The sequence below is a fragment of the Meriones unguiculatus genome, chromosome 10 (genome assembly GCF_030254825.1).
Source record: "Meriones unguiculatus strain TT.TT164.6M chromosome 10, Bangor_MerUng_6.1, whole genome shotgun sequence".
Taxonomy (NCBI): Eukaryota; Metazoa; Chordata; class Mammalia; order Rodentia; family Muridae; genus Meriones; species Meriones unguiculatus.
The window spans coordinates 80,375,661-80,399,643 of NC_083358.1; the positions used below are offsets into that span (position 1 = coordinate 80,375,661).

Sequence of the window (23,983 nt, forward strand, 5' to 3'; positions counted from 1 at the left end):
TGTTTTTGTTGTTGTTTCTAGTTCATCAATTTCAGCCATAATTTTTATTGTCTGATTTTTAAATTAATTCTCATGTTTTTTGAGATTAAATAATAATTGCATCATTTCTCTCTTCCAAGCCATCTTATGTAACCCCCCTTGCTCTCTTTAACATGCATGGCTTCCTTTTTTCCATTAATTGTTGTTACATCCATATATGTATATATTCTTAAATATAACCAGAGAAGTCTACATAATGTTACTTGTATGTATGTTTTTAGTACAGACCATTTGTTATTGAATAACTAGTAGATTTGCTCTTCCCTGGGGAAGAGAGTTTTCCTTATTTTCAACATTTCTTAGTTGCCTACACTCAAAATACACGGTTGTGGAGACCAGTCTCAATGAATATAGCTACCAAACAACTTGGGAACCTACAAGCTCAGGGAATCTTACAAAAGAGGGGAAGAAAGACTGTAAAAGCTAGAGGATCAGCCACCTGTATAGGAAAGACAAAAGGGTTAAGAAAAAGAATTTGGGAAACAATACCCTTCTCAATAGCCACTAATAACAAAAAGTACCTTAGTGTGATTTTCACCAAGCAAGTAAAAGACCTGTTTGAATAAAATTTCAAGTCTCTGAAGAAAGAAAATTGAAGAAGATATCAGAAGTTGGAAAGATCTCCCATGCTTATGGATTGTTAGTGAAAATGGTCATCCTTCCAAAAGCAAAAGATTCAATGGAATTCCTATCAAAATACCAACACAATTCTTTTATAGAACTTGAAAGAACAATTCTCAATTTCATATGGAAAAACGAAAAAACCCTCAGAATTGCTGAAACAATCCTGTACAATAACAGATCATCTGGAGATAAATCCAACACTGATCTCAAGCTGTACTACAAAGCAATAATAATAAAAATTGGGCTGGAGAGATGGCTCAGTGGTTAAAAGTGCTGGCTACTCTTCCAGAAGTCCTGAGTTCAATTCTCAGCAACTACATGATGGCTCACAATCATCTATAGTGAGATCTAGTGTGCAAGTATATATGCAGGAAGAACACTGTATAAATAATAAATAAATATATCTTTAAAAATAGTAATAAAAACTGCATAGTACTGACATAAAAATAGAATGGTGAATCAATGGAATTGAATAGAAGACCCAGAAATATACCCACACACCTACGGATACTTGACTTTTGACAAAGAAGCCAAAAACCATACAATGGAAAAAAGACAGCATCTTCAACAAATAGTGCTGGTTTATCTGCATGTCTACATGTAGAAAAAATGCAAATAGATACTTATTTATCACCCTGCACAAAACTAAGGTCCAAATGGATCAAAGACCTTAACATAAAACCAGATATGCTAAACCTGTTAGAAGAAAAACTGGGGAACAGCATTGAACTCATTGGCACAGAAGACAACTTCCTGAACAGGACACCAAAAGCACAGGCTCTAAGATCAACAATCAATAAATGGGACCTCATGAAACTGAAAAATAAACAAACAAACAAACAAACAAACAAAAAACTTCTATAAAGCAATGGACATTGTTATCAGAACAAAATGACAGACTACAGACTGGAAAAGGATATTCATTAACCTTATATCTGACAGGGGGCTAATATCCAGAATATGTAAAGAACTCAGGAAGTTAAACAGCAACAAATCAAGTTATCCAATTAAAAATGGGGTACAGAGCTAAACAGAGAATTCTCAATAGAGGAACATCGAATGGCAGAGAAACACTTCAAGAGATGCTCAGAGTCCTTAGTCATCAGGGAAAGGCAAATCAAAATGACCTTGAGATTTCACCTTAAACCCATCAGAATGGCTAAGATCACAAAGTGAAGTGACAGCACATACTGGAGAGGATGTGGAGAAAGGGGAACCCTCCTCCATTGCTGGTGGGAATGTAAACTTGTATAACCACTTTGGAAATGAGTCTGGCACTTTCTCAGACAATTAGGAATAGCGCTCCTGCAAGATCCAACTATACCACTCTCAGGCATATATCCAAAATGTGCTCAAGTACACAATAAGGACATTTGTTCATCCATGTTCATAGCAGCTTTATTTGTAATAGCCAGAATCTGGAAACTACCTAGATGTCCTTCCACTGAGGAATGGATACTGAAATTATGGCACATTTACACAATGAAATACTACTCGGCAATTAAAAACAAGGAAATCATGAAATTTGCAGGCAAATGATGGGCTAGAAAAGATCATCCTGAGTGAGATATCCCAGAAGCAGAAAGACACACATGGTATATACTCACTTATACATGGATAGTAGACATAAAATATAGAATAAACATACCAAAATCTGCACAACTAAAGAAGCTAAGCAAGAAGGAGGTCCCTGGGTAAGATGATCAATCCTCACTCAGAATGGCAAACTGGACAGCCATTGGAAGAGGGAGAAAACAGGGAACAGGACAGGAGGGTGTTTGAAAGACTCTACCCAGCAAGGTAGGGTACAGCTTTGAAAGACTCTTCCCAGCAAGGTATCAAAGCAGATGCTGAGACTAATAGCCAAACTTTGGGCAGAATGCAGGCAGTCTTATCAAAAAGAGGGAGATAGGAAGACATAGAAGGGACAGGAACTCTATGTGGAGAGCAACAGAAACAAAAGTTCTGGGCATAAGGGTCTTTTCTGAGTCTGATACCTTAAACAAGGACCATGCATGGAGAGGGAACACAAGGAAAACAAGGACTGCCTCTGACATGAACTCAGTGGCTGACTCTTTGATCAAATCCCCCTCATGGGGAGCAGCTTTACCAGGCCACAGAGGAAGACAATGTAGCCAGTCCTGATGAGAACTAATTGACTAGGGTCAGAGGGAAGGGAAGGAGGACCTCTCTTATCAGTGGACTTGGGGAGATGAGGGTGGGTGGTATTGGGATGGCATGAGGGAGGGGTCTACAGCTGGGATACAATGTGAATAAAGCATAATTTATAAAAATAATTAAATTTAAAAAATCTAGAGGTCAAGGAGGTTTTTCTGAGACTGTCTCCTAGTCAAAAGCTATACTGATAGTCTCACCAACCTGACTGCCTGACCATAATGTCGTTGGTGGTGCAAAGTGGACAACAAGGCCTCAACTTTACACAAAGAACTTCAGCTTATTTAACTTTTATTGTACCTACCTCTCTATTCATTTGTTGTTGTTTTCTGTTTCCGAGGGCTTTGGGTACACGTGATGTAAATAGTGATGTAAATGTAAAGAGAGGAAGTTTTATTGTAGCCATTGGTTTTGGTACATTTTGGTTTTATATTTATTCAATGCTTAGAATTTTCTAATTTCCCTCTTGATTTTTCCTTTGACTAAATTTTATTCAACAATGCATTATTTTGGTTTCCATGAGTTTGAATACTTTCTGCCTTTTCTATTTTTGTGAATGAGTAACTATATTCCTTTTTTGGCAGATAATATTTGAGATATTATTTCATTTTTAATAATTTTTTAGACTTTTTTGTGTCCTAATGCCAATTTTTTGAGAAAGTTTCATAGGCTGTAGAGAAGAAAGCATATTTTTTACTGGATGAAATGTTCTATAGCTGAATGTTAGATCCATTTGATTTATGATATCATTTAGCTTCAGAGTTTCTCTGTTTAGTTTTTGCCTGGATGACTTCTGTATTGGTCAGAGAGAAGTATTGGAGTCACCCGTTATTGCCGTGTTGGGTCATGCTATCTGTAGCATGTTTCCCTTCCAAAATGAACGCCATCTACCTCCATCGGCACTTCCATACACCATGCACCTGTGAAGAGCACTGCTCTTTAATACATCCTTGTGGACTATTTGGCCAGTACGGACTTCCTCGTACCATAAAGGGACATGCTGTTCTCTCTGCACTGCTCACTTATCTTTTTGCTCTCTGTGTGCTGATCTAGCTCCTTTATCTAAATATTCTGTTATGAGTTCCCCATAGACTCCAATGCTAAAAGCAAGTGCAGTTCATTATCAGATAGAGGGAACTTCTGAAACCACACTTCTCCCTTTTCTTTTCAGCTCGAATCAAAACACATTTGTATGTCATGATGAACCTTTTAAATGAGTTTTACAGTGCTAAAGAGTTTTCTTGGTTTACCACTGCTATAAATAGAATAGCAGACACTAGATCATCTTCTTTTTTAAAAGAACTCATCCACCTCTTAAAATTTTGCTTTATGAAATGTATTAGATTCAATATTGAGAGCTAAATGTATAAGCCTAGTGATTAGGCATTCAAGTAATAAATGCTATTAGCAATCAAACATGGGCAGGCAACATGCAGTGTGGTGATGATAATGAATTCCTCTCAAAGGGTGAGAACAGATATGGGTCAAGAGTGGAACCAAAGAAAGAAAATGAAGACAAAAGAACCTGGCCATCTACTGAGAATACATTTTCATTGAAGTTCTGTGAAAAGCAAAAGTTTCAGTCTTGATTTCCACTGACATTCACATGTAATCTCAAGTCTCAATAATTGTTTTTTAAAAATTATTTCATGGTTAAGTAAAAATAAATCAAGTTTTTTGTTAAAGAACATATAGCCTCCAATTTTTGTTTTATATCCCATGTGAGTCAATATGCCAACCCAATAGTCTTCTCTGTGTGGACTTAAATAAACACTCACTTTGATGGGAAGAGATTTAATACCCAGATAACTTGTTACTTTCCTAATTTAATTCACTATTCTTATTTAATTTACAAGTTATTTAATAATTTTCATACAACACAGTTTGGCTTTGATTTTTTGGCTTTAAAAATTTTATTTAAATTACTGAATTAAATAAAGTGTAATTAAAAATAAAATAAAATTTAAATTTAAAAAAGGAGAAATTAATGACTAGAATAAATAAAGAAATAAATAAAGCAGTTACTATAAAAACGACCAAAATCCAACCAATCAATTACCTCTAAGTTGGGATTTTATGAAATCTATACAAGTTGACAGAGTAGAAGAAAGATGCTAAGTTTTAAATAATGAAGTCAAAGATGAAAGAAGAATCATTATAACAGATACTACAGAAATACATAGGATTTTGAGAGTACCATAGGCTGTACATAGGTACAAATCATTGTACATAGGAACAAATCAATGTACAGATAGAATTTACTAGAAATATGTGTCTAGTAAATGACACAGAGAAACTCTGAACACATAGGTGAAGAGAAAAATTATGCCAGTAATTAAAAGTCTCTTAACAGGAGCTAGAGAGATGACTAGCATTTAAGAGCACTGGTTGCTCTTTCAGAGGACCCAGGTTCTACTCCCAGCACCACAAATTGGCTTACAACCAGCAATAGCTCTAGTTTGGGAGCATCCTATGCCCACTTCTGACTTTCAGGGGCATCAGAATTGCACTAGGTGAATATGCATAGCTACTCAATGCTAGTGAAAGAAGAGATATCAGAGAATAACATACAACCACTACTTTACTACACAAACAACCCTCAAAATCCCTAAAATGAATCTCAACCTTTGTCCTTATTTCCACAGATAAGTGTAGTTTTCAATCCTCATCAAGGAAACTTTTTTTTTCAACAGTCATAGACCACAACTGAAACCACACCAATGAATGGAAATATAGAGTTGTGTCCAGGTCCAACCGATACATCTACAAAACATCCCTGACTAAGGCTCAGAAATATTTCTGAAGAAGGGACAGAATGATTTTAAGAGCCAGAGGATCAAAGACTTTGCTGTGAGATGTGTCTCCTAGTAATCTCAGAAGTTACTTCCCAACAGGAGCTGAACAAGGACGATAGCGGCAGGCACACCGAATGGATGAGGGAAAGAACATGAATCTTCAACCCTACACAAAGAATTACAGGTAGCTGAGGAATACTAAGAGTAGGAGAAATAGTCTTCCCCAGGGAAGAGAACATCAACTGATTATCCAGAAGTATTTTCATCTTTGAAAACACACGTACACATAACATTGCACAGACAGAGCAGGTTTCATTTTAAAATGTATATTTATATGCATATATGCATGCAATAAGAATTAATGAAAAATGAGGCTATGAGTTTGAAAGTGCAAATAAATGGGTAAGTGGAAGGATGTGGAAGGAGGTAAGGGAAGAAGGAATGATATAATTATATCATAACCTCAAAAATAAAACGTCTCTCTATCAAAGGAGCTCAAAACTTCCTGATTTCACGGATGATCAAGCAAATATTTTGTGTTAGCGTTAACTTTTCTCAAATTATTCCACAAAGTTGATGAGGAAGTACACATCCAAACGCCTTTTATGCAACCAGTGCTACTCCCATAGTAAGTACAGAGAACAAAAACAAAACAACAAAGGAATTACTTGTTACTCTTCTTTATAAATACTGGCATAAAAACCCTCAGGGGTAGGAGAACTGAGAAACACTAGCCAAACAAACTCAATGGTGTATACAAAATAACTCACCACGCTCACACAGGATTTATCCCAAGGAAGAAACTATGGTGCAGAATATGAAAAACATTGATTGTTGTCTATTTATCATGTTAAGAAATGAATGAAGGATTAGAAAAAAGTCTAATTATTTGCAAAAAAAGCACTAGAAAAAGCCAACATATTTTCATGGTAAAGACTTTACAAATTAGGAATAAAAGAAAAATATGCCAACACAATGAAAATGAAAGTATATGTCAAATGCAGAACCAACACTGCATTTACCAGTGAAAAGTTCCTAAGAAATCAAATTGTATCATGGAAAGGATTTGAAATACAAATTTTAATGCAGTTTCAGTAAAAATACTTGCTCTGAAAAAAATAAAATCATGAGTTGGTTGTGGCAATACACATTTTAAATCTCAGCACTCTAGAGGCATAGACAGGGGAATCTCTGTGAGTTCAAGCCCAGCTTGATTTACCTAACAAGTTCAAGACTAGTAAGAATAGTTTGTGTGGCCCTGTTTGGAAAAAAAATCCTCATGACTTATATTTAAAAATGAAACTTATTTGACAAGGCACTGATACTATTATAAATTATAGATGAATAGAACACATACTGGGTTTAGAAGGATTGTGAGGAAAAGTTCACCTCCTTTGATACTTTTATCCAATTCTTGGGGTCCTCCTGGATACTCCTTGTAGAAAATCGTATGTGTGAACAGCCCACAGGTCTGTCGAGGGAGGACCTGAGGATAAAGAGGTAAAAATAGCACACTCGTGAGATTTAACTAAGAACTATTACCACTTTCATAATTTTACAGCCAGCAAAGTGTTCCCAACGTCTATTGCAATCAAAAGTTTTGTTGATTTAATTCCATAAATGTCAATGGAGTAACCAAATCAAAGAAATACAATTTGTAGTTGGGAATATGTGCCCAGTTAACTTAGGTCTCTAAATCTAAGCTATTGCCTGACCTGTATAAGAAATAAAAAAGTTGTCTTAGGGTTTATTTGATTCAGACTGCTTCCATGGTTACATTGCTCATCTAATTAAGCTTCTCCTGTCCTTCCTTCTGATATTGAGTCTTGTATAATATGCAGGTTCTGGGATTCAGAATCGATTTTCTTCAGCATTTCTACTTTGCTTTGTCTTTTCTACACCCAGACCTAAAATTTCATTTCATTAGTACTCAAACCATTTAATGACTGTTTCTGGAATATTTTGTGTTTAATTCTGCTATAAATATGGATGTTCAACAGACAAAACAAACAAATTGATTCTAAAAATTTTATTTTAAATAATAAACTATTTACAGAGTTTATTTTGAATAATGAACTACTTACAGAGTTTATTTTGAATAATAAACTATTTACAGAGTACTAAATTATTCAAGAAAGATATGATGGTATTTAACCTTTACTTAATTTTCATTGGTTAAATTCAAGGTAAATGAAAATATATAGGCTAGGCCAAAAGAAACATTTCCTTTCATGATATGTTGGGTGGTCACACAAAGAAAGAAAATCTCAGTACTTTCTCTGTTTTTAAATTTATGTGGCTCATTGATTTTATTCCTCCTGATTTCTATAGATATCAACTGCATTATTGACATTAATCAATAATTTCAGGTAAAAATCTGTGTCCTTTGGTCCACTGCTGATATAGTATAATAATGAGATAATTAAAGCCATATGATAACATTTACTGCATGTCCAATCCAGATAGCTATATTCTCCCGACTCTTCTTTTGGGATAGGGATTAGAAGCAGAGTGATTGATGGATAGATACTTCTAGTAGCAACTGAGTTAGTGCAAGTATTGAACAGAAGAAGATAGTTTGTAAACTTGTGCCTGATCTTGGCAACTAATGATGAGGACACTTCAAATATACCTGGAACTGGGGACCCGTGTTTTAAAACTGGCTATTTTAAAACTAAGGGAATGGTACCACTTTTTTTTTTAATTAATGATGCTAAACTTCTAGCTAAAATTCATGTGGTTTTACTTTCCTTTATCATAATGAATAAATTAGTATTAAAATAGTTATCATTTTTTTATCTAATACACATGGAAAAATTAAATGCTAACCTTTCCCTAAAATATGAAAAAAGAACGAAAATAAACAGTGTTCTAAGATGCTCTCAATGCTTCAATGTCAAAAATACTGGATAGACCCATTTGTTTATCCGATGTGATTGTTCCTTTTCATCTGTTGGTATCAAAATGAGTGTAGAGTTGATTTCTTGCTCCGTGGAGCAACTTCTTTAGTAAAACTACTCAAATAAGTAGTACCGAGGATTTCCTTAGGAGAGGTATAGGAGGCACTGACTAGATATCACTTTGAAAATGTCCATTCTAAACTCGTTCTCACTTTTTCTTGATTGTTATGTACTTAGTAAAAATCACTCTGCAACTTAGCAAGTAAGCTTGAAGTCAAATAGTATGTAATTGTGTGACCAGTCAGCTTCACAGCATATTGGAAACATCTGATAATCATGTAAAAGAAGTTCTGTGCTACATCCTTAGACAGAATGTTGATCCCTTCACTTATTCACGGGTGTCAAGGGCCTTCAGAAACAGCAGTACGTGCTCACCATGATGCTGTTGTGAATGAAGCCCTTCCTGTACCGTGCGGGTTTCAGATGTGGATACTCTTCAGTGCTGGTGACCTGAATACCCCAGACCTTCTTCCAAGCTGCATACAGCTGAATATGGACCGGGTAGACCCCTGAGTGATGTGGGGCCACGGCATAGCCCAGGTTGATCGGTATTCCATGTTCCTAAAAGAAGTCAGAAGAACACCATCATGGAGGGGGGGCGATTGAGTCAACTCATAATATGCATATTTATTTGCCATATATACTGAGATCCCCATGAAGTAAGAGGAAATATAAAAATAGGAAGATGGAGCTTTGAAGCTTTCCTCAGTTCACGAGCATCATAGAGCTCTGATGCAAATAAAATGAATCCAGTACACAGTTTGGGCTTGTTTTTGTGCATAAAATTAAGTGTGAAATTTAAATACATTAAGTTTGAGATGATAGTGTTGTGAACGACTGTCCTCTGAAGCCAAGTAACCACCGTTTTGAGGCATTCAGGTGTCTCCCTTGCAAAAGGGAGTGGCGTATACATAGGCCAGGGAAGATTGGAGCACCAACTGTGAACTATGTGGTCATGGGAAAGCTTGCACCCCTGATGGTAAGACTTTTCACATGCAGCCTGTTGGGGAAGGTACACCCGCATTCCTGTGGAAGGAAGCCCAGTAAACTCATTGGCTCCTCATAGTGAACTTTGGCAGAATCATCACTTTGTCATTGGGAACTCATGAGAAGATAAGATGGACACTGTCTGTTTCTCATCTGGCGGGAAATTTTAGCTACAAATAGCAACAGATTTTTACCCTTTATCGGGCAGATGAAAGAAAAAAAAATGTGTAACTTCAGAAATTACCTAAACATAGAAGAAGAAGATGGCAGGACACAGCGTGTGTGTGTGTGTGTGTGTGTGTGTGTGTGTGTGTGTGTTGCATTCTGGAATGTAAATATGAACCTTAAGGTAATGAAAGACGTTGTTTTTTTGTTTGGATTTCACAGTATTTGAAATCCTCTTCCGTATGTTATTCACTCCAGGAAGACACTACTGAAATGTCAAGATCAAAGTTAAGGAATTATTTCTGTGGTAATAATTAGTTGGAAGTGGGTAACAAAACAAGATTACACACAGTCAGTTTAAGCGGTAGGGAACTAAAGAATACAGAGAGTAAGGAAGAGTTAAAATCCAGGATAGTTTTGTTTGCAGAGGGAAAGGGGAAGGTAAAAGTTAAGGGAAGGTAAAAGTCTCATCCTTTGTCATAAATTTTAGAAACTCAATTTACTTCACAAGGCATACACTTTATGGTGAGGTACTTTGAAATGCAGTCAACTCTAAATGGCTACAAGGATACACCTAAGAATATGAAAACATTCCCAGTTATTGATATTTCAGGTGTGTGAAAAAATATGCAGTTTTCTAATTTCGACTTCTTGTATAATTTTCTCTTCAAATGCTTATCTACTTTATAAAGTCCCCTTGTAGGACTGAATCTTGTCAATTGAGCTTATAAATGAGGATGTTCTGTCAGATATGAAACTTGATTGGATCAATGAAATGAGCACAAAATCGTTGGCAATTGCTGTTTATATTGTCTGTTAGAGGCACACAGCACAGGCAAAGAACTCAGTCTTGGATGAGAAGCAAGTGAGTGAATCACATGTCTTCAGTGTGTAGCCCACAGGCTGCCTTAGCTCCAAAGATGGGCACAAAATAGTTCATTTTCCTTTCACGGGGTGACCCTTTTTGTGTAGCCAAATTCAGTTCTTTTTCATCAAGACTGTTTTCTTACATCTATTATAATAAATGACTCTATAGAAATTCTGAATTATAAAATCGATGCTGTAAAATGAACTAGAGAGAGACTTTTCCTAGACGTGAGGCAAAACTGATTTCTCAGTACTAGCAAAGAAATATGTTTCATGCAAGAACCTCTCCCCCTCTTTCCCTCCCTTCCCCTCCCCTCCTCTTCCCTTCCTCTCCTCTCCCTCTCTCCCTTCCCCTCCCCTCCCCTTCTCTACACTAGAAATGAAATCCCATTCCTCATTAATGCCACAAAAACGTTCCCCTAGTAGGCTAACCCTCCAACTCTTAAATTAGTATTTTCTGTACAAAACAAAGTGGAAAAAACTTCAAAGAGGCAGCGGCTATGTAGCCAGGACCCATCACAAGGCCTTTTACTGAACTATGATCAGCCTCAGTTGTTTTTTGTCTGATCTGCTGCCTGGTAAATGGTTAGACCATAATGAAGATGAGGGATCACCCAAGAATCAAGGTGTCCAGCCCACCATCACATTGATAATGAAACATAGATGGACTTCCGCCTGAGAGAAATCGAGGGATGTGGATGTCAGGTAAGTAGAATTGGTGTGGCTTTTTTGGAAGGGTACTTATGGCACATAGGAAAGGGAAAACATTTTCTTACTATGTTGTTTTTCTTGCAACTGTTTTATAAAAATGTTTTTTTTTATGTCTCCTATAATTTAGTAAACAACAAAACAACAGTGCAGGAATCCTAATATTCTTTAACAATAAACTTTTTTTGCCCTCACTTTTCTGCTATTGTGTGATGCTTTATTATAAAAGTGAAGTCTTGGGTATCAGATAAGTATGGTAGTATCATAGAAACAAAGAGATAAAAAAATAAAAGTCTGTAAAGAGAATTGAAATAACAAACAACTATATTCATCCCTTTCAAAAAGGCATTTCACTTTTCATATGTCGTAAAAGGAACTGTAGAACTTTTCATGAAAAATCAGGAGGGAAAAGCAATTGACTCAGTGAGTAGGAAGGGAGGGTCAGTAAAAACGATTTTATTGTACTTATTGATTTCTGGGGGCCAAATGCAATACTCTCTGTAAGGTCATGCCATCACAGCAGCAACTAGAGCTCAATCAAAATACTAAATCTTTCTAGGTAATTATGAGTTTATATTTTTTCAATCAAAATGATAACCGAAACTGAAAAGTAATTCCCTAGTAACTCTTTTCCTGTTATCAAGGGGGTTACTGAACTAGAAAGCTTCACTCTTAACTGTCCACAGCTTAAAATCCAATTCACAGAGAGTTGGTCAACTAAAACATAAACTAAATATCATATTTACAAAAGATCACAAAAATTACAGACTTGGGAAGCCTTTTCAATGTAAATATAGGAAACACTCAAACCCCTAAGATAAACAGAAATAATAGCTGATAAAACAAATTCAAGTATACCTTTTGTTATTTATCATGCAGGATCAAAATATTTTTAATTTTTTATAAATTATACTTTTTCACTTTATATCCCTCCTGTAGGTTCCTCCCTCCTCCCCTCCCAATATCTCCCTTTCTCCCCTTTATCCACTCCTGCCCCTCCCCAAGTTTTCTGATAAGGGAGGTCTTCTTTTCCTTCCTTCTGATCCTAGTCTGTTAGGTCTCATCAGGAGTGGCTGCATTGTCTTCTTCTGTGGCCTGGTAAGGCTGCTCCCCCAAAAGGGGGAGGTGATCAAAGAGCAGGAGGAACAGTTCATGTCATTCCCTCTTCCCATTACTATGGAACCCACTGGATACTGAACTGCCATGGGCTACATCTGTGCAGGGATTCTAGGTTATCTGCATGCATGGTACTTGGTCGGAGTATGAGTCTCTGGAAAGACCCCTGTGCTCAGAAATTTTTGGTTCTTTGCTCTCCTTGTGAAGCTCCTGTCCTCTCCAGATCTTACTATTTCCCACTTCTTTCATAAGATTCCCTGCACTCTACCCAAAGGTTAGCCATAAGTCTCAGCATCTGCTTTGATACCCTGCAGGGCAGAGCCTTTCAGAGGCCCTCTGTGGCAGGTTCCTAGGCTGTTTCCTGTTTTCTCCTTCTTCTGATGTCCATCCTCTTTGCCTTTCTGGATGGGGATTGAGCATTTTAGCCAGAGTCCTCCCTCTTGATTAGTTTCTTTAGGTGTACAGATTTTAGTAGGTTTATCCTCTATTATTTGTCTATATGAGTGAGTATATACCGTGTGCATCTTTCTGCTTCTGGGACAGCTCACTCAGGATGATCTTTTCCAGTTCCCACCATTTACCTGTAAATTCCATGATTTCCTTGTTTTGTTTTTATTTTTTTATTTTTATTTTTTATTGCTGAGTAATATTCCACTGTGTAGATGTACCACAATTTCTGTATCCGTTCCTCAGTTGAGGGGCATCTGGGTTGTTTCCAGGTTCTGGCTATTACAAATAAAGCTTCTACAAACATGGTTGAGCAAATGTCCTTATTGTGTACTGGAGCTTCTTTTGGATATATGCCTAGGAGTGGTATAGCTGGAACTTGAGGTAGCCCTATTCCTAGTTGTGTGAGAAAGCGCCAGATTGATTTCCAGAGTGGTTGTACAAGTTTACATTCCCACCAGCAATGGAGGAGGGTTCCCCTTTCTCTACAACCTCTCCAGCATATGTTGTTATTTGAGTTTTTGATCTTAGCCATTCTGATGGGTATAAGGTGAAAATATTTTAAGGTAATACACATCACACAAACATTTAATATAGTTAAGAGGTAATTGCCAGAACATAATTTCCACTGCATTTGAGAACGGCTTGCCTCAAAAACATTTATAAGGCTTTGATAGTACCACATTTTTCATTAATTAAATTAGATTTCTATTTCTTCTGCAAGGAAGGGTGGTGGTGGTGATGAGACCATTAACTGATATGTACAATGAGATCATTTTCAGAAAGTCAGCATATGATGAAATGCATTTAGAACCAGATCTGGTAACAGCATCTGAAATGAAGGCACTTTTAAAACAATCCCTGGCGACCATGTATTCCTGGCAACTCATGTGCATGATATCTATTAAGTGTTTTTTCAGTTTATGTGACCCCAATGACAATTTTATTTCAAAGACTGGAGACTATCCAAAAATGTGGAAAGTGAGGCTAAGAGAAAGCATCTGGCTTTTCCACGTTAGCCAGAGTTGCACCCAGGCTCTCAGCGTTCAGCCTGTGCTTCTGCTATCCCCGCAGTCAGCCTCTGCTGTGACTGAGTGGAATGGACTCAAATATATATATTTTGGAAGCAGAACAAGTTTCCATTCCGTTTTTGCTTGGAAAACTTGTATAGCGTAAAATTCGCTATTTTAAAACTCTCTTTTGCTGCTAGCACTTTTTAATGCAAATGAGTTTCAGCCAATTAGGAGCGCTCAAGACAAATTCTGGAGAGCAGTGGGAAGCAAAGGTTAAAAACTCTTGTTGGAAAGGAAGACCCTGAAAACAAGACAATCTGCTGGCAGTGCTGGTGCATTTTTGCAGGGCAATGGGAAGCCTACTGCTTGAGACTCAACTCTAGTGGTCTCTCTGAAATAGTAGCCTCTGGGGTCTTGTGTGGTCCTTTTAGTCCCTGAGAAGTTCAATGTGGTCTGCCCCTCTGCCCTCATGGAGGTTTTTGCAAGCCCTCAAGGCACTCAGTAGAAACTGTCCTTGTTGAAAATGGTGTGATGTTTTTAAATTTGGAAACCTGAAGGGCAAAGGCAGTTTTGCATTTTCTAATATTTATAGCAGGTTTAACAGATTCAGGTAAGGTGTCTAATGGTTTGATTTCTAGGAAAACATGGGGAATATAATATAGAACCATACAATACTTATTTTATTATTTTATATTTATAGTATAATTTCTTTAGATGATTGATATCGGTAAATGTCTACTCGCCTGGCTGAGTAAACATTTCACACGCACACATATATATGAACATTTTATAATTTTATATGTGCTTGTGGAGTAGAGATTGTATGTAGATATGATATGCGTGCATATGATGGCTACATGTTATGTTCGTGGTAGCCAGCAGGTAGCCTACAGTAGTCTGCTATAGGACTAAAGGCTTCCTTGCAGACTTTTCTACATTATACTTTCAATATGTCGTCAAGTAGGCTCCAAAGTCTTCTATAGGATTCTACTGATGATTCAAAACACTAGAGACACATCCAAACAATCAGATTGCTAGACTTGGTAGCACATCACTCTAATCCCAGTACTTTGGAAGTGGAGGCAGGAGGCTCATCTACTCAAGTTTGTACTCTGCTATATAACAAGTTGCAGGCCAGAATGAGCTACACTAAGGTCCCATTTGTAGCAATCAAACAACAAACTAACAATTCAATTCCTCTGTGCTTGAAATAATTACTTTTGAGTTCATGATTTGTGTCAAGTGTTTTTTTTTTTTTTTTTTTTAAGTTCCAAGTGCTTCACTGGATATAAGCTACAATTTCTACTGCAGTTTGAATTCTGGAGACAACTGCAGAAAAAAAAATAGATAATGTATCCCAGTTCTTGCTGAATTTGGCCTATGAACATTTGACTTTAAAAAAACACCATTATCATTTGGACATGTAGACATGTTGTTTCTTGGGGGAAAATGATGTCTATGACATAAATATATATTAAGGTTTAATTTATTTCCAACTAACATTAGCTGCAATGAAATAATATATTTATATCTAGTAGTATAAACTTACCTCATGGGACCTTTCAAATATCAGAAACTGTTTTCATTGTTATTGTCCCCTCACTCTAGATTCTTTGGTTGTATTAATGTGGGGCCTTGCAGGCTTTCTTCCATGCAGACTTTTCTGTGTTATGCTTTCAATATGTCTTACTAGTCAACTCCAAAAATCTTTGTGTGTAGAGATTTTCCTTCTTATATTACTACTACAGCCCATAATACTGCAAGCAAGAGTGCCAGTATAATAATTTATTTACTCATTCAAATAGTGTCCCAGAGTTTGACGGACACCAAGGAAGTTGGCTAAAGTTTGAATATGGTTTTGTTTTTGACTGATGGTGTGAATGTGAGAGGCTTATATGACTTTTCTGTGCCTCAGACTCATTTTCTATAAAATTAAGTTGATACTATTAAAGGATTATATAATGACAAATATAAATAAGTTAATATTTACAAGGTTTAATAAATTATGAAATCATCAGCTCCCATTTAATGAGGATTTATTGGTTCAGAAACAATATGCAGATACTTTCAGGAAATATATAAATTTTTGCAAATACGAATACAAGGGAAACAATCTTTAGGCAATAGTAGCGACTATTTGCACCAATAGGAAAAAAAAACATGTCAATTCTTGTTAGTGTCACAGAGTGAACAAGAATATCAAATCAGAAATGACAGTGGTTTGTATTTTATCCCTGCCAACTTTGTCTTCCACAGAAGGGGTATTATATCTCACTGGGTACCCTGCTTTCATGTATCCACTTGAGTTTAGCAAATAGAAAATCCTGATAACAGATAAGAGGTAAATGAGAATGAAACTAGGGAAACTTATTTTCTCCCTGCAAAGTCATTTTGTGCTGTAAGGCTACTTCAATCAAAGGTTAAAACAGCTGTGAAGGAGGGCTTCTTACATTTGGTAATGTTTTTTTTTTTAATTTTGTTTTGTTTGTTTTTGTTAGGCAATCTTTGTCCTTTGGAGGGAACATGGTCTGTTCAGATGAGAAGAATTATTAAAATTATGTGTGTGAACTTATACACAGAAATTATGTGTAATGTTTTTAGATAAATGGTTAATAGTATGACTCCTGTGGTCTTTTCAAACATACTTAGTATTATTTTTACCCACATCCCTCTTTCTTCTGTTCCTGAAAGACCCTGTCCTTTTCCTATTTCACCCATCAGACAACTTATATACTGAACAAGGATAATACCAATGGACATGTCAAAGTGAACAGGGAATAGTCCAGGACACCTTAACCCTTCACAAAGAGCTATAGGCAACTGAGAAGAGCAAGGGCACCAACCAATTGTCCAATGGCAAATGGTCAGCCTTTAAAACATACATACAAGCAACATTATCCTATGTGTACCAGACAGGATAGATAGATAGATAGATAGATAGATAGATAGATAGATAGATAGATAGATGATATGTTAGTAATACATTCGTGCAATTAGTGAAAAAAGAGACCATGAACATGAAGGACAGTGGGAAAAGGCAGATGGGAGAGTTTAGATGAAGGAGAGAGAAAGGAAAACTTTTGTGATGAAAATATGATCTCAAATAAAAAAAGAGAAATGATGGTGAAAGTATCCTCCGCCCACAATAGTACCCCCTACTCTCATTCCATAACATGCTTTCTGTGATGTTTACTTTACCTCGTGAAGCCTTGGAATTAATCTCTACTTGCACAGAAACCAGTCACAGGGCAGACCTCCTTGGATGTAGCCTTATATCCTGCATGAACTATTGCAAATTTTCCTTTCATTAAATCCTAGGTGGTGACCATTGTTGTTCCATTTTTATGGAACCTAGTATGATATGAGTAGCTATTGTAAAATCTCCCTTAGATTATCAAAGCACACAGGCTAGTGGGAGAATGAAGCTGTATGATGTAACTAACATGATGACAGAAGGTTGATTGAAGGCCACTAGTTACACTGAAATGCATTGGTTTTGATGCTTTTGTGCCATGGTTGTGGGATAATTAGAGTCTCACAACAACATAATGCAGCCATGACCATTCAGGCCTTTACAGCCATTGAAGCAGGACAGTCTCCCCAAGCATGGGAGCTAAAATGTTACGCTCAGGATGCGAGGCAAAGCACTGCACTCAGGGTCAGCCACTTTGGACCCAGAGAAGAGCATGTCTGATTGCACGCGGGTTGATGCCCCAGGTCCCGCCTCTGAGAAAAAGGTATCAGACGGGTCTGATGCTCTTCGGGTGGATGACACCTAAATGAACATTGGTACAAAGTCCCAATTTATTTCTAATATCAGAGATCAGACCTCTACTCTTGCCTGATGCGTCTAAAACAAAAAGGGGGAACTGTAGAGAGCTGCGTAATGCCGTGCCTTAAAGATGGAGCTGGTTAGGCAAATGGTGGGATCTAGAAAAGATCATTCTGAATGAAATATCCCAGAAGGAGAAAGACAAACATGGGATATACTCACTTATATAGACCTATAAGATATGATAAACATAATGAAATCTATACACCTAAAAAAGATAATCAATTGAGTGGACATGGGGTAAGATGATCGATCAATCCTTGTTTAGAAAGACAGATGGGATGTGCATTGAACGTATGACAGGAGTCTACTGAGCACATCTGAAAGACTCTAACTAGCAGTGTTTTCAAAGCAAAGACTCATGACCAAACCTTTGGCAGAGTACAAGGAATCATAAGAAAGAAGGGGAGTTAGTCTGATGGGGAAAGGATAGGAGCTCCACAAGGACCAAATATATCTGGGCACAGGGTCTTTTCTGAGACTGACATTCAACCAAGGACCATGTATGGATATAACCTAGAACCTCCACTCAGATGTAGCCTGTGGTAGCTCAGTAACCAATTGGTTTCCCAAAGTGAGGGGAACAAGGACTATTTCTAACAGGAACTCAATGACTGGCTCTTTGGTCTCCCTACCCCCGAAGGGAGGAGCAGTCCTGTTAGGCCACAGAGGAGGGCTTTGCAGCCAGTCCTGAAGATACCTGATAAAACAGGATCAGATGAATGGGGAGGAGGTCCCCCTTATCAGTGGACTTGGAAAGGGGCACGGTGGAGATGAGGGAGGGAGGGAGGTACTGGGAGGGAATGAGGGATCGGGACACGGCTGGGATACAGAGTTAATAAAATGTAACTGATAAAACAAATAATAATAAAATCAAAAAAATAAAAAATAAAAAAATAAAATTAAAAAAAAAAGATGGAGCTGGTTTCCGCTTTCCACCTTCCTGATAGTGAGTGCTCTCTGTCACAAACAACTCCATATTTGGCTAAGGCTGAGGATCTGGCTTGCTTCCGTGTATGTGGACCTATCTGCATTGCCCACGTGGCATGCTGGGGTTGGCTACCCAGAAGCTATTTAAGCTGTGGGCTGGCTTTCCCCAGGGTCAGATGATTGTTCAAGGTTCCTGAATAAACTGCATTGAAGAAAAAAAAATAGAAATAATCCTAATAGATGGACAAAAGATTTATAGTTAAGACAAAGATATCAGGGAGCTACAAGTGAGCATGTGTGACTGTCTTGTGTTTCATTTTGCAAGAATCCATTAGTAAATATTTTCCTGAAAGCTTGACACACTGTGATGGACTATAGAGATAAAACAAGAGAGAAAATGAGAATGGGAAGATTCATCTCATTGTCATAGATGGATCTCACAAAAGCTGGGAAAAAATTAAACAATGAATTCAAGTTTCTAAATAATGGTGAAAGGGCTGGTTACAATGCTTATGTTCATAATTATAACACTCTGTCCATATTCCATAAAAACATGAGGTATGACTGAGATTATTTAATATCCAAAGTCCTTGGAACAGCATTGTATGCATTGCTGTGAAATAGTAAATATTTTAAAAGAAACAACTGTAGAAATTAAATCATGTTTTCTTAAAAACACATTTGTCAAAAGTGAAATTAATGAATCAGTGAATGTATAAATGAATGCACTTGATAACAAGACTCAAAAGTACTCAAACGTACTGTGTTGACTTAAAACATTGATCAGCTCTCTTATAGATACAACTTGGGGGGGGAGGGAGTGACATATGCTAAGGAAAATAGATCCCATTATCTATTTTTTCCTTTTAATAAGGGTTTGAGACCTTATTGTCATCTTTGAAAATGAGCCTAGAATCATCGATTTTCCACTGTGTTTTTCAGGACTGAAATTGTCTTCTGTTTTCATAAGTGATAAAAGCGATGGCTGTGTGACCCTGGAAATTGGCTGGGTTAGTCTTGACACTCTTTGGATTGAAGCCTGGTAAATGGTGACAAATCTCTAGAGGGCTCTGTGGTACAAATGGATTTTTCTTCAGGAAAAAGAAACAGCGCAGCAATAGCATTGCTTCTACAGCATTGAACTTTCTGATCCTAAGTAGAGCTATTTTGGGCAGTTGAGATTCAGCCTCTAATAGTCTTGCCCTACTGGTAGTCTGCTTTGTTGCTTAAAGGGAACTAAGAGAAAAGCTAAGCCAGTCTTTACTTAACAGTAGGATGCTCTACTCCAGCAAGTTTAGCATTTACATTGCTTAGTTTTTTTTTTTCTTTCAGTATTCTTACTTTATTTACCAAACAAAATTTTGTAACTTTGTTCAATGTTAACATTATACAATATATATTCAGTGTATGCATAGTTGTATAAAGAGCCATTATAGGCATTGGGGATATAACAGTGAAGAAAATAGACAAAAATCTCTTCTATCTGTGAGTTTAAGTTAGTAGGATGAGACTGAAATTATTAAAAAATATGTAAATTATTTATAAAAAGGTGAACACTAGAATTGGAAATAAAACGGAGGTATATAAAGGAATGAAGGACACGAATCACTGTACTAGATTATCAAGAATATGTGTCACCATGCTGGAGAGGATGTGGAGAAAGGGGAACCCTCCTCCACTGCTGGTGGGAATGTAAACTTGTACAACCACTTTGGAAATTAATCTGGTGCTTTCTCAGACTATTCAGAATAGTGCTACCTCAAGATCCAGCTATACCACTCCTAGGAGTATATCCAAAAGATGCTGAAGTATACAACAAAACATTTGCTCAACCATGTTCGTAGCAGCTTTATTCATAATAACCAGAAGCTGGAAACAACCCAGATGTCCCTCAATGGAGGGATGGATACAGAAGTTGTGGTATGTTTACACAATGGAATGCTACTCAGCAATTAAAAACAGGGAAATCAGAGACAATCCCTGTTCCCTTTACTATGGAACCCACTTGGACACTGAACTGTCATGGGCTACATCTGTGCAGGGGTTCTAGGTTCTTTAATCACCTTCCCCATAGTGGGAAGCAGCCTTACCAGGCCACAGAAGAAGACAATGCAGTCACTCCTGATGAGACCTTATAAGGAGAGGAGAACCTCTCCTATCAGTGGACTTGGGGAGGGACATGGGTGGAGAAGGGAGAGGGAGAGTGAGATTGGGAGGGAGGAGGGGAGATCTACGGGGGGGATAGAAAGTGAATAAACTGTAATTAATAAAATAAAAATGGAAAAAAGGACAAAAAAAGAATGTGTGTCACAGAGAAGGAAATGATGTGGCCGAAGAGCTGAGGTTATTGAGAAACAAGACGTGATATCAAATGGCTTCTCCAAAGAGATGTTCACGTTTTGTACTGAAAGATTTAGAGGCATCACTCAGGCCTGCTTTTCTGGAGGGCAACACAGCTCCACTGATGGAAAAGTTGCAGATCTCTTAAGCCTGTAAATGCTACTAGTGTGTTGTTATTTACCTTGAGCAATAGAAGGAACAACTAGAAAGTTCTGAGCAAACAGATGGCATTGCTCAGCCTAACATTATAAAAGCTTGTGGTTGTCATGATAAGAAATGATGGAAGAAAGGTTAAGATAGTTAAAAACAAAACAAAACAAAACAAAAACCCACATAGGCTATTGATGGAAAATAATAGCAGCCTGGAGCACATGAGCATGATGCCACTCATGAGAAATATTTTTATGAATATATTTTTCCATTATTTTTCTTTCTTATGTGTGTATTATGGGCATTTGTGTGTGACAACATGCTAGGAGTCTTCTTTGATTGCTCTTCCACTTTGTTCTCAGTCTCTCAGTGATCCAAAACTCCTGATGTGGCTCTGGTGATTTCCCTCTATCTTCTTTCTGAGGCTGGAATCATGGGCAAGCCCACATGCCCACGTACGATGCCTGCAGGTTTCTGGTATCTAAAGCTAAATCCTCTTGTTTGGATGAAAAGCTTTTTAAACTGTGAGACATCTCTCCAGCCTCAGTTTGAGTATTTTAAAAGAGCTTGAATACAGTGCAGGAGAGAAAGACTAGCTGGAAGGACTGAGTGCTATGAAGTCAGGAAAGGAGATATAAAGCTGGGAAGCTTGGGAGCAGACAGATAAAGAAGAACATTCTCTTTGTGAAAGGACATGTAATAGCATATGACAGGTAAGGATGTTAATAACGACTTATTATTTACAAAAGCAAACTTAACTAGAATTTAGTAAGTTTATGAGATAAACTTCATTGGAACAGGAGACAACTTCCTGAACAGAACACGAACAGCACAGGCTCTAAGAGCAACAATCAATAAATGGGACCCCATGAAACTGAAAAGCTTCTGTAAAGCAAAGGACACTGTTGTCAAAACAAAACGAGGATGAGAAGGAGTAAGGGTGAGAAGGGGTTGAAAAGGAGGGGGTTGAAAAGAGTAAAGGGAAGGAAAAGATGTAACAAATTTTTAAAATTACTTTTAGGAAGCATTCATGTTTTTTGTTCAAAGCAGTAACTCCTAATACAAGTTGAGTCCATTAATTTAAAAAAAAACACCAAAACAACAACAAAAACAAAACAAAACAACAACAACAACAACAAAACCCGACTGCCTACAGATGGGAAAGGATCTTCACCAACCCTATATCTGACAGAGGGTTAATATCCAGTATATATAAAGAACTCAAGAAGGTAAACAGCAACAAATCACTTAATCCAATTAAAAATGGGATACACAAAAACTCAAGTGACAACACATCCTGGAGAGGTTATGGAGAAAGGAGAACCCCCCTCCACTGCTGGTGGGAATGTAAACTTGTACAACCACTCTGGAAATCAATCTGCACTTTCTCAGACAACTAAGTATAGCGTTTCTTCAAGATCCAGCTATACCACTCCTAGGCATATATCCAAAAGAGGCTCAAGTACACAATAAGGACATTTGCTCAACCATGTTTGTAGCAACTTTATTTGTAAAGCTAGAAGCTGGAAATAACCCATATGTCCCTCAACTGAAGAATGGATACAGAAATTGTGGTACATCTATACAATGGAATATTACTCAGCAATGAAAAACAAGTAAATCAGGAAATTTGCAGGTAAATGGTGGGAACTAGAAAAGATCATCCTGAGTGAGGTATCCCAGAAGCAGAAAGACACACAGGGTATATACTCACTCATAAGTGGATATTAGACATATGATATACGATAAACATACTATAATCTGTACACCTAAGGAAGCAAATTAGGAAGGAGGAGGATGGATAAGATGCTCAATCTCCATTCAGAAAGGAAAAAAGGATGGACATCAGAGGAGGGAGAAAACAGGGAACAGGACAGGAGCCTACCACAGAGGGCCTCTGAAAGGCTTTACCCTTCAGGGTATCGAGGCAGATGCTGAGACTCAGAGCCAAACTTTGGGCAGAGTTCAGGGAATCTTATGAAAATATTGTGAGATAGAAAGACCTGGAGAGGACAGGAGCTCCACAAGGAGAGCAACAGATGCAAAATGTCTGAGCACAGGGGTCTTTTCTGAAACTGATACTCCAGCCAAGGACCACTCATGGAGATGTCCTGAAAACCTCGTACGAGGTAGCCTATGGCAGGTCAGTATCCAAATGGGCTTCATAGTAATGGGGACAGGGACTGTCTTTGACATAAATTGATTGGCCTGCTCTTTGATCACCTCCCCCTGAGTGGGGAGCAGCCTTGCCAGGCCACAGAAGAAAACAATGCAGCCAGTCCTGATGAGACCTGATAGACTAGGATCAGAGGGAAGAGGAGGAGGACCTTCCTTACCAGTGGAATAGGAGAGGGACACGGGTGGGAAAGAGGGAGGGTGGGACTCGGAGGGAGGTACGGGGGGAAACAAAGTGAATAAACTGTAATTAAGAAAAATAAGTATAAAAAAATTTAAAAAATCGTATTATTCCTATTTTTATTTTATGTGTATGTGTATATCACCTTCAGGTATGTCTGTGGAGCATGATCATGAATAGTGCCTGAAAAGGCCTGAAGATAGTTTAGCACCCATATGTGTGTTAAAATTGAATCTGGGTCCTTGGAAGAGCAGCCAGGACTCTCAGCTACATAGCTATCTTTCTATTCCCAAGATAAAGATTTTATTTAAAGCCATGTGATTTGTTAATATAAAACAAATAAATACAGCATGTATATGCAGAGAAAAGAGGATGCATAAAAATAGAGGCCTGGGAGGTTGACCTTAACAGGTAAGGGGAAGAAAACAAGCATATATACTGAGGAAGAGCATAGCACATGAAGTGTGAGCCACATCAGG

At 37.5% G+C, this 23,983-nt stretch overlaps 1 protein-coding gene across 4 annotated transcripts in view; it reads right to left on the minus strand.

Moving 5' to 3' along the window:
- Window positions 1–23,983, minus strand: part of Ndst4 (N-deacetylase and N-sulfotransferase 4) — a 351,768-nt gene that overhangs the window by 134,450 nt on the left and 193,335 nt on the right. For all 4 annotated transcript variants that reach the window (XM_060392790.1, XM_060392791.1, XM_060392792.1 and 1 more), the window contains 2 exons: window positions 8,969–9,154; window positions 6,991–7,119 (listed from right to left, as the gene is read on the minus strand). In XM_060392790.1, coding sequence (XP_060248773.1) covers window positions 6,991–7,119; window positions 8,969–9,154 — 315 coding nt within the window. The remainder of the gene's footprint in view (window positions 1–6,990; window positions 7,120–8,968; window positions 9,155–23,983) is intronic.